Source organism: Physeter macrocephalus, chromosome 15 (genome assembly GCF_002837175.3).
Source record: "Physeter macrocephalus isolate SW-GA chromosome 15, ASM283717v5, whole genome shotgun sequence".
Lineage (NCBI taxonomy): Eukaryota > Metazoa > Chordata > Mammalia > Artiodactyla > Physeteridae > Physeter > Physeter macrocephalus.
In genome coordinates this window covers 4,455,828-4,470,025 of record NC_041228.1, presented here as the reverse complement: position 1 = coordinate 4,470,025, position 14,198 = coordinate 4,455,828, and the positions used below count along the sequence as shown (strand labels likewise).

Below are 14,198 nucleotides of genomic sequence, written 5' to 3'. Positions count from 1 at the left end.
ACCCCGAGCTTTAGCCTTCTCAATATTCTCCGTACCTACACCGTGGCTGATGGATGATGGAAACTCGGTAACTCCTTATTGAGTCAGCTGGTGATTTTGCATCAGTGAGAGGCACCCGTGCCTTCGGAACTGGACTCCCTTTACTGGCCTTCTCGCCCTGACACCCACGGCTCTCCCCACCGTCCACTCCAGCAATACTGGCAAACACAGCATGAATTCTGAGTTCAGCCCCCAGAGAGGAAAGGAAGAGCCATTCATTAAATGTGTCTTTGGGAGCATTATTTTCTTCCCCGAGTTGATTACGGCAATGGTTCCAGATAAGATTAAGGAAGCTTCTAATTAAGACACAAGAGGACTTTTCTGCTCTCACAGAGGCCTGGGCCTGTTCAGTTACAGATGATGGGTGTGGAAGGGTCTCTCTGGCAAGAAAAAGAGAAGCCCTTCACGCTGACAAGGAGGCAGTCTGGACCCAGTGCCATTTCAGGTGAAGCTCCTGAAAAATATACAGCCACCCCTGCCGTGCTTTTCATCTGGGTCTAGCCACACTCTTTTGCTCATTTACTCACCACCTCCGCCCCTTGCTCTGTTTACTGAAGTCTGAGCTTGGAGTATGCCGAGCTCTGGGAAGCCAAAGGTAAATATGTCCAGTCCTGGAAGGGGCACATGGTCCAGTTACAGCTATCTATTTCGACGGTTAGACCTACAAAGTACTATGAAAGAGATAGGTCCTGAGTGCTGTGAAAGGGTCATGGAAGGCTTCTTGGAGGAGGTGATGCCTGCATTGCGTCTTCAAGGTAAGCAGGTGTCAGGTGGAGAAAAGCCTGCTTTATACGCCCTGAGCTAGCCGCGTTCTCTCACCATGGGCCTTAGTCCTGGCTGCACACTGAATCACTGGGAGACCATAAAGCGTTTGGGCCCATCTCTGAGGGTAGGACCCAGACCCCAGGATTTTTCCGTTGCTGTCTGGTAGACACTCAGCATGATTTGAGCCTGTTTTCTGTACCAAAGCACGTGGCTGAGTTTCATTAGAACCTTTCCACCCGTGACGGAGAGCACAAGCCATCCCTTTTCTAATCAGGCTGCACGGCGGGGATCCTGATCATGGGCTCCAATCACCTTTCCAGCCCAGACCCCCAAAACTGGCCTCAAAGGTTCCCTCTGCGGCCGTCCTGGGCCCCAAGCACCCACGGTGCTTCCGTCAGGTCGAGTCTCGCCCCGGCTTTGCACGGTTGCTCCCTCCCCGCCTCACTCCAATGTCACCTAGAGCCTCCGGTGCCCACACAGGCCCCTCGTCTTACACTTCCTGGTCCAGCACTGATGCTATTGACAGCTCCCGCCTCATGCGTGAACAAATCTGTTTCACCCTGGGCTGTTAGCCCTGGGGAGCTCTCTGCCATCTTTGTTGTATTCCCAACAAATAGTAGAGTAGCTGGCACATCGTAGGTGCCTAAGAAATGTGTATAAGATTCACACAGAGCAAAGGTGCAGATGAACTACTCCATGACCGTAGAGCTCTATGTTTTCAAACTGTCTTAAATCACCTGAAACAGTTTCCACTGTCCAATCCATCCTTGAGATGGAGGCTTCTGTGACCATGTGCTTGGTTGACCACTAGGTGGCGATGTCCTGCCTCTAAACGTTCTGTGGGCGGTGACTGTGCCTTTTGCGGGGGCGGGGGGCAGGGAGGAAGCTTTGTTTCTTTCACTCCCGGCACCAGGCCAGCCCTTTAGCAAACTACAGACCAGGCTGTGCTCCTCCCCGACTCCCCCTTTCCCTCCGTGTCACCCAGCTGCATCCTTGCAGCAGTCGGCTAATTTGGTTGCTTTGTACCAAATAAAGCCTGAGGCAACACGATCACTCAAAACCAGGGCCTTTTTTCTGCACTTTGGGGGCCCGGCACCAAAGGAAGCAGGCAACCCGCTGGGTTTTCATGAAATATATCTAAGAACTCATTGGCAGCCTGAGCTGTGGCCTGAACCACTGCAGGGACCAGATGCATCAATATTGCAGTGGCTCGCAGATGGCCTCGGGTTCAGGCCCCGGGCCCACCCCTTAGTGGTTCAGGGACCGTGATGCTTCTCTGTGTCCACTCGTGGCAAAACGCATGGGGACATATCCATGTCTCCCCCTGCACTCGCAGGCTGCGGTGGGGGAACCCCTGGTGCATTTGTACGTCTCAGGGGTATAGCATAATGATACAGGTACGTACTGCGACATGACGGCCACAATAAGGTTACTTAATACACCTATCACCTCACATAGTTACAATTTTCTTTTTCTTGTGATGAGAACTTTTAGGATCTACTCTCTTGGTAAATTTAAAATATGTAATACAGTATTGTTAACTATAATCACCATGCTGTATCCCCAGAACTTACTTATAACTGGAGGCTTATACCTTCTGACCACCTTCACCCATTTCCCTCACCTCCCCCCATCCCCCCTGGCAACCACCAACATGGTCTCTGCTTCTATGAGCTTTTTTCTTTTAGATTCCACATATAAGTGAGATAATACAGTATTTGTCTTTCTCTGAATGACTTATTTCACTTAGCATCATGCCCTCAAGTTTCATCCACGTTGTCACAAATGGCAAGACTCCCTTCTTTTTGATGGCTGTATACTATTCCACCGCGTGCAGACACACTGCATTTTCTTTACGCATTTGGGTGGACACTCAGGTTTTTTTCCATGTCTTGGCTATTGTATATAATGCTACAATGGACATGGGGGTGCAGATACCTCTTCAAGATAGTGATTTCATTCCCTTCAAATAAATACCCAGAACTGGGATTGCTAGATCATATGGTAGTTCTATTTTTAATTTTTTGAGGAGCCTCCATACTGTTCTCCACAGTGGCTGCACAGATTTTCATTCCCACCAACAGTGCACGAGGGTTCCCTTTTCTCCACATCCTCGCCAGCACTTACCCCTTGTCTTTTTGATGAGAGCTATTCTAACAGGTGTGAGATGCTAGCTCATTGTGGTTTTGATTCATTTGGGGAACTTTTAATGAAAATGTAAATCCCTGAGCTCTACTCCCATCTACTCTGTTTCAACCAGTTTAGATGGGAGCCAGGCCAGGGTGCGTCTAAAGTCCAAACGTGTTTCTACTGAGAGGCCAGGGATGAGAAACACGGGTTTAAAAGATAGAAACGTCAGTTTGCAATGAGACAGTCTCATGAGTCCTGCTCTGAGCATGGATCAGCTGTATCACCGACCCTGAGCTACACACGCCTTTCCATCTCATCTGACTCTCGGTACACGAGGATAGCAGTGCTCACCCAGACCATCCAACGCAATGGGATGCGAAAGCGTTCCAGAGATTGTAAATAACAGAACAGCATGCGTTGGCCGAGTACTCATTAAGCACATACTCTTAATACGTGATTGATGAACTTTTGGCAAATGCAAAGCACTGTTTTCAAAATCATCATCTTCATGGAAGCTAGCCTCCTGCCATGTGTGAGCCATCTGAGCACAGGTGCAAGGTTTCTGTCACCCTCCATGAGAAGCACATGGCCCGTAGTCAATAAACGTTTGTTAGATGCATGGTTAATATACAAATAAAAAGTGTGAATGTCAGGGAAACCAAGACCTGTTAACCTGTTTGGTGTTTTTCAAAATATCTAGCACATGGCCAGGCACACAACAGGTGTCTAAGAGACACAATGATTTAGGGCAGTGGATGGAAGAGTATTTCTTCAGTTTAAGGTCTAACGTGAGGTAACCAGTCGTGTCTTTTCATCTCTGATTTCTACACCAAGGAAGCAACTATGTTTGCCCCGCATAACTACCGCCATTCAGAACTAAGGAGTCAGTTTCCTAATTACCTGTAGCTCTGAGCACAGCTGAGAGAGTGTTTCTTCAACAGCCAGTGACTCTAGGAAAGAAAAAAAAAAAACCCACACAATTAAATGGACACACACTGAAAAGCAGAATTTGTTAACGGAATGAACGGAGCACAGATTTCAAGTCGGCACTGAAGTCACAGAAAAAAATACAGCTTCTGTGGACTTTCCTTATCTATTCTGCCTAAAGGGTCCTGTTTATAAAGAGGGTGATTTGGAGCCATGTGGCTTCACACTAGATAAAGGTCAACATTGTTCCATGGATGCATTTCTGAGAAACAGAAGAGCCCCATGTTCACTTTGTGTGGTCCAAAGCGATTCCACATTCTGTTGTGCTTTTGCGGGTATGTACGCACATGCAGGCACGCACACGTACACACACGTCTGTGTGGCACATCTAGGACCTGGATCTGTGTCTCCTTCATACAGGGGCATGTTCAGAAGTCCAGGGAAGGGGGCAGCAGAGCTAAGACTACGGCTCAGCGGCACCAACTCGTCACAGTCTTCCATACTGGCGACAGAGAAGCCCGCGACCCCGCCGCCTCACAGCTTGAACTGGGTGGACTCTGGCCGCTTGTGGTTTCACGGTCGCAGCTTTGCCTGCGTTTGAACCTTCCCCTAGTTCCACGAGGCTGTGGCCAGACCTTGCGCGTGGCCGACGCGTGGTTTTTAATTAAAGCATCGCTGCCAAGCTGAGTGCAAGCAAACCTTCAGTTCCTCGCGGTCCTCACGGATGAGCACACGCTGCCCGCCCAGCAGCTGTCCTCAGCTCTGTGAGCCCCACGAGGCTCACTGCTCATGGCTGTGCGCTTGGGGTCTGGCACAATGCCTGGTACACGGTAAACATTCAATAAAAATACGGTGAGTGAGCGAATGAACAAATAAATTCAGTTCCTTTGGGTTAAAAAAAAAAAAAAAAAAGTCGAAGCAAGAAGCCAACTGCTGAGACACTGTTTTCATTCTCCCCCCGAGCTAAACTGGCTCTGAACTGTGTGGGTCTCCTCTGAGTGCATCTGACCTGAAAAATTTCAACTCCAAGATCACGTGCTTCAAAGGGGGCGTTAGAGCTGACAAAGCCAGATGGTAAGATGGCACCAGAAGTCAATGCAACAACAACAGTGTTTGCCCCTACTCCTTCATCCTGCACGCCAGGCACTGTGTGTGAGGGATCTGGGGGGCTTCTGCCCTCAAAGACCCCCAGTCTAGCGGGGAGGAGAAACATGCAAATAAATGATTGTTGCGTGGTGTGTTCAGTGTAATAACGGATAATGCACAAGGCCATCGATACTGCCAGAGCATGATTATCTCCGCAGGGAAGGTCTCCGGGTGCAGGGAGGGAAGTTGAGGTTCCTTCCCAGCAGGATTGTTATTACCCTTGAATACCAGGCTAAGGACCTGGCTTCTGTTCTAGGGACAAAGGGCCTCATTAGAAGACTCTGAGCAAAACCTCAACCCACCACCTGCCGTAAATGAGTGTGACCTGATATAAAGACTCTGCCCCGGGCATCACTGAAGAATCTCTGTGCTCCTGTCTTCTTGGGCCACACATTGTGACCCTGAGCAGTCATTTCACCTCTCTGAGCTTCAGTTCCACCATCTGTCAATCAAGAGGGACGCCGCCCAATGCTCATGATGTCTGATGATGGACAAGAAGCAATTCATCCCCAGAAAACCAAAACCCAATACGGTGACTACTGAGAGCTTGCTAATATCATCCAGATGAAATATACATATATGTAGAAATACCTACATATATATATATGTAGGACTGTTTTACACTCTTGTAAGTTGCAATACAGTAACTACAGCCTAATGAAGAAAAAGGCTGTAAACAGGCATTTTCCCTTAGAAAGCAACTCCACATTATGTACCCCTAGCACCAGGTGGGTAGTAGGTGTTTAATAAATGCTTCGCGGATGAATGAACGAGTAGATGAATGTGACTCGAGGTGCTTGCGTCCTTTCTCCCTGCATTGGCGCGTCCAAGATTTTCTCCGGCTAGAATGATGTTGAATACCAAAAAAGAACAAAATCTGAAACGGTGCTTTTGCTACTGTGACATTTACAAAAGCATGCTGACTTTTCTCGAGCCCCAGTCCAAAAGAGGAAGTTCGGTCGGCTGCTGGGGTGGGTGAGTTTTCCCCCGTGCCCGGCCCCTTACCCAGCTCCGTGCGTGGCAGCTCAGGGATGTCCCTCGTGATGGTCAGGAAGTAGGCACGGAGTCCCCGGTAGGCGTGTAAGAGCAGGAAGCACAGTTCCCGGTGCCACTTGTAAGCATGCTGCATGCAGTTCTCAGAGGGCACGTAGAAGCTCCCCTGCAGAGGGGAAAACAGAAACGCAAGCTGAGGGCTGTCCCACGTGGCCAGGTCCGGAGCAAAACTGGGAAGCGGTCCAAGATGCCAACAAAAGAGGTGGAATCTCTTCCCTATCCTTCCGCATGGGGAAACCACTGAAACTGGCCAAGCCTCTATCTTACTGTGATCAAATTAAAATAATAATAGTAATAATAATATTAGATGACGGTGATGAGGAGGGACACAGACCTCACAGGTTTGGGGCAACTGAATGGCACCCACTTACAAGCCTCTTTCTCTTGCCACTGTAAGAAGCAGCCATGGGACAGACTGAGGTGGGCTCCTTTTCACGGGGAGATAAGGCATTTAGAAAGACCTTTGTACTGATGGATGAATAGCACACAGTGCTGAGAAGGAGAAAAATGCTTTGCTGTAAAACAGGAAGTAGTTGTGAGTTGCAATTCTCAGTGCTGAAAGTGTAAGAGACTGTGCATGTGCCCATGCAGCGGGAGAGTGCTCTGCGCATTCTACTGTGTTGGGAGCTGTAGGATGCATCACAGCAGTAGAATTACACACATGTCATTTGTCTGATGAGGCAAAGATGCCTAAGTCTACAGTTTACTTGGAGGCCCAGACATGATGAAAAAGAAGGACCAGGAGGACAGTTCTGACTTTCTTGCAACCCCACTTGAGAAGGATGGCTTGGGGTGAATTTCAGGTAGGATTTGTTTTAAGAACAGAAGAAGGAATCTCACCAGGATGGGTTTGGGCAGAAAAAGGGAGGCACTGAGTAGTAGGCTGGAGAATTCCATGGAGGTAGGAATCTACTGCTCATGTGGATAAGAGGAGAGCAAGCAAATGTCTCTTCATCATGCATGCGGTGCCTCCTAGCCTGTCCTGCCGGGAGAAACGCCAGGTGGAGCGTTGGTGGAATTGCATCCTCTTGGTTTCTGCGAGCTGACTTGCATAGTTGTCGATGTGGCAGCCTCTGGCTTCCTTGGTTTCCTTTTTTCTTTGCTGCCATCTAAGAGGGTTGAGTTGGTCCAGTGGGGGCAGGACAGGTCTGATAAGGGTCCAGAGCCACCTGGACGTCATCTGTACTCCCAGTGGTGCCATGAAGGCAGACAATGGTGGCTATAATTATATCCGCTCTCATCACTACATCATGAGAGTTGGGTCATGGCATGCAAGGTGGTACAAATTAGGAAACCTGGATGCAAGTCTCAGGTCTGCCGTCACCTCACTCTGAGACGGTCTTGGATTAGCTCCCTGGGAGAAAGACTGCAAGACAGAGACTGGCCTGCAGGAAGGTCATGGCGTGTGCTCTTGGGAGCAACGGCCATGGGAGAGTAGGGTGGGGTGGAGGGAGGAGGTACACTGCGCCGTCACGCAGGTACAGGGAACTCAGTCGATCCCAGGGGGAGCTCTGGACCTGCAGCTGTCTGGCCTTGAGACAGAGGCCAGGTCTTTGTACCCAAGCACTGACTGTCACTGGGCATGGGTTACCTCGGGGAAGAGGTGTGACCTTGGTCGGCGGCTCTCCCAGACAGGGCGATTTCCAGAGAGGGACTTGGCCACGTGCAGTTGGCCACCGTCACGCCTGGTAGAATGAGGAAGGAGTGACTCAGGCCTGAAGATAGAAACTGGGCACCACAGAACTCCCTGGAGAAAGTCTCAGCAGCATCCTTCACTCCCCAGTGCCTCAAATTAAACCTGGCTTTACGTGACGAGGTCCCTTCTGATCTGAACGTAACAGAGACATTCAACAAGCATTGTCATAAGAAGACTTTTCCATTTCATAAGCAGAAAATCGAGTGAGGACATCTGTGGGTGCCAGGCACTCAGGGTAACTTGTATACTCCCATTTCACATCTTTCCTATTATATTAAGATCAGAAGTCAGTACAGTTGTAGGAAGACCAGCAAAGCTTGTGCATAGCAGGGTGTGTGTGTTGGACTCCCCAGGTCTATAGAGCAAGAAAGAATCCACTATTCATGAAACATCTAGATAGTCCCATCATACTGTATCTCACTGGACGCTTAACAATAACCTTATAAGGTAGATATTCTAATATTCGTTTTCAAAATAGAATACAGATATGGTAAAAATCTCAGTATTACCAAAGGAAACACAATATAAAGTTTCCTATTCCCCAGAGTCCAATAATTTTCTTGTACATCCTTCTACAATGCTTCTATATGCATACATACCTATGTGTATATATGTGCACTTATACACATATATGTCCTAAAAACACACAGAGACACACTCACGTTGAAAAATGCTCTGGATATTTCTTGGCTACTCATTTTTATCACTTATGCCTTGAAGTTCTTTCTTCTCAGACCAAAGAAGTGATAGCAACTCCAATTCCCATTTCATAGATTGAAGACTGTGGCTCAAAGAATCTAGTGAGCTGTACAAGTCACTCCGCTTTGCCCGCAGCAGAAAGGATTCTCAAGTTCAGGTGGCTCAGTGAAGGCAGGCCTTTCTCATCTGCCATGTGTGCCTTTGAAAAGCATGGCTGGCAGAGGACAGCGGCTCAGCTAGGTCTGCTTACTTTGACATAGGCATTAGTACAAGTCCTGCAGTGACTCCATTATCTGTGACTAAGCAGAAATGAAAGCAGACAGAGGATTAACAAAGGCATCAGATCTCGAAGCTCTGAGTCCACAGCCTGTTTACCTCAAACACCCCTGAACCCTCCAACTTCTGGTCCTGCTACCTGCTCACAACTGTATTTTCTTATCACCAATGCCTCCTTTTGACAGTGCTCCGGGACCCGTGGAAGAGGGCGAGGGCCCTACAAAGTATGTTATTAAGTTTCACTTTTAAGACTAGATACCAATAGCATATGGATTTTTCGAGAGAGACATCAAGAAAATGTTGGAGAATTTTCATAAGGCTGATTTGATACGATTATTGAAATAATATGAAGTCAAAGTGTTAATCCAAAGAGAAATCCTAAAAAAATATGGCTGGAGATTATCATAAACAAAACCAGTGCCATTTTCCACAAACACTCAACAGCACGATTTTTGGAAAGTGAATGATTTGCCACAGAAAATCCCGTTAGCCGGCCCTCCAGGCCTACAGAGCCAGCATGGGGCAGCCGAAGCCCGCCCCCCCCCTCCATTAGAATTGCATGAAGTGGATTGAGAAGCCCCGCCCAATCTCCCCAGCACAAAGGAAGAACGCTTTAGCATCCCTCCTTTTCAACAGTCTGGAAAGGAAACCCTAAATAATACGACAGATTCATGCAGGGTAAGCAGCACATTAGGCTGTGTGCAAACTCACAACGGAAGGCTCCTGACCAGGGCCCACCCCACGGCATCATCTGTGCGACATCTGTAAAAAGGGGCTGATAATAATCTGGCCTTTCAGGGTTGCTGTGAAGGATTAAACGACAACACGCAGGTAAAACACAGACTTACGTGATGCCTCAGTGTAATGTCAGCGTGCACTAAAAGGAAAATCGTTTTCAATCAGGACCCACCCACTGATGGCCTCTGGAAATGTGTCTATGGATTATGCAGCTCACACTTCAATGGTCCTCCACATAGAAACCTGCAAATGGATTTTAACTTAATGGAAGTCTTCTGGGAGCTGTGCAGGGATAAAGTTTGGTTAGGACACAGAACCTGGAGTCCAAGAGGGTCTATCCCTTGCTTGTGGACCACCAGCGTGACTCAGCTGGTTCTCAACACCTGAGATGATAGTTTCCTAACATGAAAAGCGGGGATAATAATAAAGGTAAAGGGTTTCGTATAGTGCCTGGTTTATCTTAAGTACTTGTTACATGTTAGAAGTTTTGCTTTTTAATTCATTTATTACCTAACAGAGGTACCTTGCCATCAAATCAGACCTTTGTGTACCCGCCTCTCGAAGGAGTCTGCATCTCTACATCTAATGACTGCCCTGGGCTCTGGAGCGCTATTCCAAACTGCTGATCGGAGAGCTTGCCTGTTGTCACAAACGCATCTTGAAAGGAGCTGATTGCTGCCCCCTTACCTGATCCTTCCCCCTTCCTTCTGGTCTTTGTTAAGGGACCCACCTTGCCCAACGTCCAAGAAAGCCAGGGAGTTCCTCTCGTCTCCAGACTTCTTTCTCACCCCAAGAACCAGTTAGGAAGTCTTGAAAGTTCTAAAATGCTCTTGGCCTCTGCCCTTGTTTGAGTCTTCTCTATTGCTCACTTTAATTATTAACACATCCTTCTCCTGGGTCTCACTGCCCAGGTCTTCCCTTTCATCTGCAGCACCAGTGTGTTCCCACTGTCTACAAGATCAAGTTCATATTCCTTAGCATGGCATTCAAGGCCTTGAGCCCCGATCACATCTCCTGGCTCAGCGGCTGCCTCTTGTTTCACTCCAGAGTCCACTGGCTGTTTTTCCTTCTTTTAAGGGCCTGTCCCCTTGCTGCCTAAAAGTCACCACCAAGAATCGGGTCAATGTCCTGTTCTTTGTGAACCTTCTCCAACTGCTCCCTCCTCTTGGGTCCCTTGCACATACCTCATTAGACCACAATTATTTCTGTAAATTTCTCTCTCTAACCCTCCCTGCACACTTTGAGGTTAGACAGTATGCTATTTGTCTTTGAACCTGACACACCTAGGACACAGAATGCAATGACTACATGAACAGTGAATGAATGAATGAATGAATTGTAGCATCCTCTAGAGGTCTTGGCAGCATCACGACAAAATGGGCTTGGTGAACACAGCCCCAGATTGAAGGTCCAAATTACCTTCACCTCCCCCTACTTAAGAACTGTGGAGCTTTCACGCAATTTTGGAATTTGGATTTGCTAGACCACCACAATAATCATGCTATAGATATTTATGTCCTATAGAAATATACTTATTTATACTTTATATTAACTATGTATACAATCTGATTTTTACTAAGCATGCAGTAAACATTGATAACTTTTCATTTAATTCACACACACCCATAAAGGCAAAACACATTTTTGTATAGAAATATCAGTCATCTTCCGTGTTACAGTTATGGAAGAATGCACAAATGGAATTGGTTTGTACTATTCTGGATGTTTCTTTGAAAAATGAATGCAAGCTCAATCAGACCTCAAAATCTAGAATTCTATTAATAGTAGCTACTGTTCATTGTATGCCTGCTGTGTGCCTGGTACTATTTTTTTGGCCCCTGAATTCCTCTTCTTGGTGATTCAGTGAGTTTTTCATTATTATCTTTGTTTTTAACCAATAAGAAAATAATAATATAACTACAACAGCATTAATAAACAGCTAACATTTATTATTTGACTCTATTAAATACCAGGCATTGTTTAAGTGTTTTATATGTACTAATTATTTAATTCTTCTGCCAACCTGATGAGATAAGCACAATTATTTATCCCCATTTTATAGACTGGGAGACTGAACCCCAGAGTGATAAACAACTTGTTTGCAGGTCTCAGGGCATGCGAGAGGTGCATCAGCCACGCAGACACAGTCTGACCCTGGAAACCACACACTCCTAGTCTTAATACTGAACTTAATCTTCAAACTGAGCTTCAGGAAGTTCAAATAGCCTGTGTTCACACATCCAGGAGGTAGAAGAGTTAAGCGTCTAACCCACGTTAAAGCCTAGATTGTGAAAGGAAATCGGGGGCTTCCCTGGTGGCGCAGTGGTGGAGAGTCCGCCTGCCGATGCAGGGGACGCGGGTTCGCGCCCCGGTCCGGGAGGATTCCACGTGCCGCGGAGCGGCTGGGTCCGTGAGCCACGGCCGCTGAGCCTGCGCCCCGCAACGGGAGAGGCGCCAACAGTGAGAGGCCCGCGCACCGCAAAAAAAAAAAAAAAAAAAAAAAAAAAAAAAAAGGAAATCAGCTCTCTAAATCACAAAGGGAATCAAACCCCACCCCCCACCACGTGCTAGCCTTCAGCTTTGTAACTAACTAGCTGTGATTCCAGGAAAACAATTTTAACCTTCTGGCCTTTTAACTGTCAGCAACACACACTTGCTATCTTGGTCAGCAGTTCCTAATTTTTGCGTCCCGACACACTGGATTGTGGTGACTAACTGTGAGCTGAATTACAGGTATTTGTTACGCCAAATGGTTAAAATATAGAAATCACAGATGATTTCATGTTGCTATGACTTCGTCCAAAGCTGTTCCTGCCGCCCTCTTACCGACACCCCACAGAGGTCCCTTCAGCAGTGGAAAAACAGAGTGAGCGTTGTCAGGCTTGGACAGATGGGTAGGCGTATGCGGTGGGGAAGGGGACCGACAGCCCCAGGTCTGGGTCACATTCCCACCCAGGCAACTGCTCCATTCTACAGGCACGTGCTCGCCGCCTGCCATCTTCACACGGCTCCAGCACTGAAGCATCATACAAGCAACTGTTGAATGATCACAGAGAGGTCTACATGGCTCCAGCCATAAAAGAAGTAAACTTGGGTTTGTTGTTTCTCTCCCTCTATAAGTCTGTTTTGCCCCAACCTCCCCTCCTGGAAATCAGGAGCAGAATATTATTCATCTTCTATCCCCAGCTGCTTTCACATAGTAGGCAATCCATCCATGTCGTTGACTGAAGCGATATTTAGAAAGAATGAAGGGTCAAGTGAAGCTGAAGAGCTACTCTGTAAAAGGCGATCATGGGGGAGTTTATGACGTAACGTCCCACTGAGTGGAGCTAGAGCCAATGGCTGGAAGTTCTAGGAAGGTACACACTGTGGATGAGAACACTGCTTCTCCACTCTCGATGTGTTTGCAACGTGGAGGGACATCCGCTAGCATCATACTCCCAGCTCATCTCTGCCCACTTATTGAGCAAAAGGTGAGTTTGGGATAAGAAACCAGGTTCTTCCCTGGAGTCTTCCTCTCTTAGTAGCAAGTCCTCCCTCAGAGGCATTTATCTCCATCACCTTCAGCCCTGGGGGAAGCCTGGTAGATGAGGTGTTCTTCAAGGGAGGCCTACATTTGTCTAGCACGGCTGTACCTGATTAAGTAAGTAGTCAGTTCTAGAGTTCAATGTCCGGGAACCCCCTTGATCAAAGATGTAAACCAAATCTCACATCTTAGTTGGAATTCTAGTTTGTCTTATTTTCCATTTGGGTCAGCACTCAGTTAAGGGGAACAAGGTATCGTGTATCAGTTCCCCTTCACACCCAGGAGATTTGATCTCTTTGACAATGAAGTCACTAACGTTAATACTTCCCTGCGTCATACGGCCCATACTACCTGGGGTGTTCAGGAATAGAGGGGGCAAACAAGAAGAGTTGGCCAGCGTTGGGTTAGAACAGACCAGTGGATTTCAATCACTATTTGGAGAAATCCTCGGGGTACCTTAAGCAGTAAGAAAGGGGCGGCGTGGGCGAGAACCCCACTGCATCAGAGCTTTTCTGTTCACAGCAGCTTTACGATGGGTTCTGCAGAGCATTCATTTGAAAAAGAAGTCCTTAGTTAAAAAAATAAATAAAATTTGAAAATCACTGGACTAATCTAATGCCCCTGAGTGCTCAGCTGTTCTATTGTAGTCCAGAAGACAAGTACAAATTGTGTAGCTGAAAATCAGACCTCAACAGTCCTTGCTGTTCATTGCTTTCCTTCCTGATTCCTAATTATTGTTTTCTTTCCTCTCTGTTTATAAGCCTGTTCTAAACAGCAGTTTTTAGAAAGATACTTTTTGACTCGAATTGCTCCAAAATGACAGTGAGGTATCTTTTTCCTTCCACTTTGTGAGAAAAAGCAAGAGTTCCATAAAAACTCGGTGGACTTGGAATTACAGGAATGACCTGGGGTCAAGGGGTTAAGTCCTGCTTTTGCTGTTCCCCAGCTTCAGCACTTCTGACAGTGGCTTAATTGTCCTCCGGGCAAGAATGAGGATAAAGGGGAAATGTTCTTTGCCTTCCATAAAAGTACAACAAACACATAGTCCATTAGTCTTATTATCAGTAAGAACTCCGTGTGAATCCTTCCAGTGATGTGCTTAAGTGATGGTATTTTCTTTAGTAATTTGTTCAATTCCTATACAACTAAGAGACTTTGACCTATTTAAAAGTTTAAAAAGTATAACTCATTAGTAATTAGATA

At 46.9% G+C, this 14,198-nt stretch overlaps 1 protein-coding gene across 1 annotated transcript in view; it reads right to left on the bottom strand.

Moving 5' to 3' along the window:
- Nucleotides 1–14,198, bottom strand: part of FAM135B (family with sequence similarity 135 member B) — a 174,355-nt gene that overhangs the window by 37,207 nt on the left and 122,950 nt on the right. Inside the window, exons 7-8 of the mRNA XM_024129426.1 lie at nt 6,013–6,166; nt 3,835–3,884 (exon numbers count right to left, since the gene is read on the bottom strand). Coding sequence (XP_023985194.1) covers nt 3,835–3,884; nt 6,013–6,166 — 204 coding nt within the window. The remainder of the gene's footprint in view (nt 1–3,834; nt 3,885–6,012; nt 6,167–14,198) is intronic.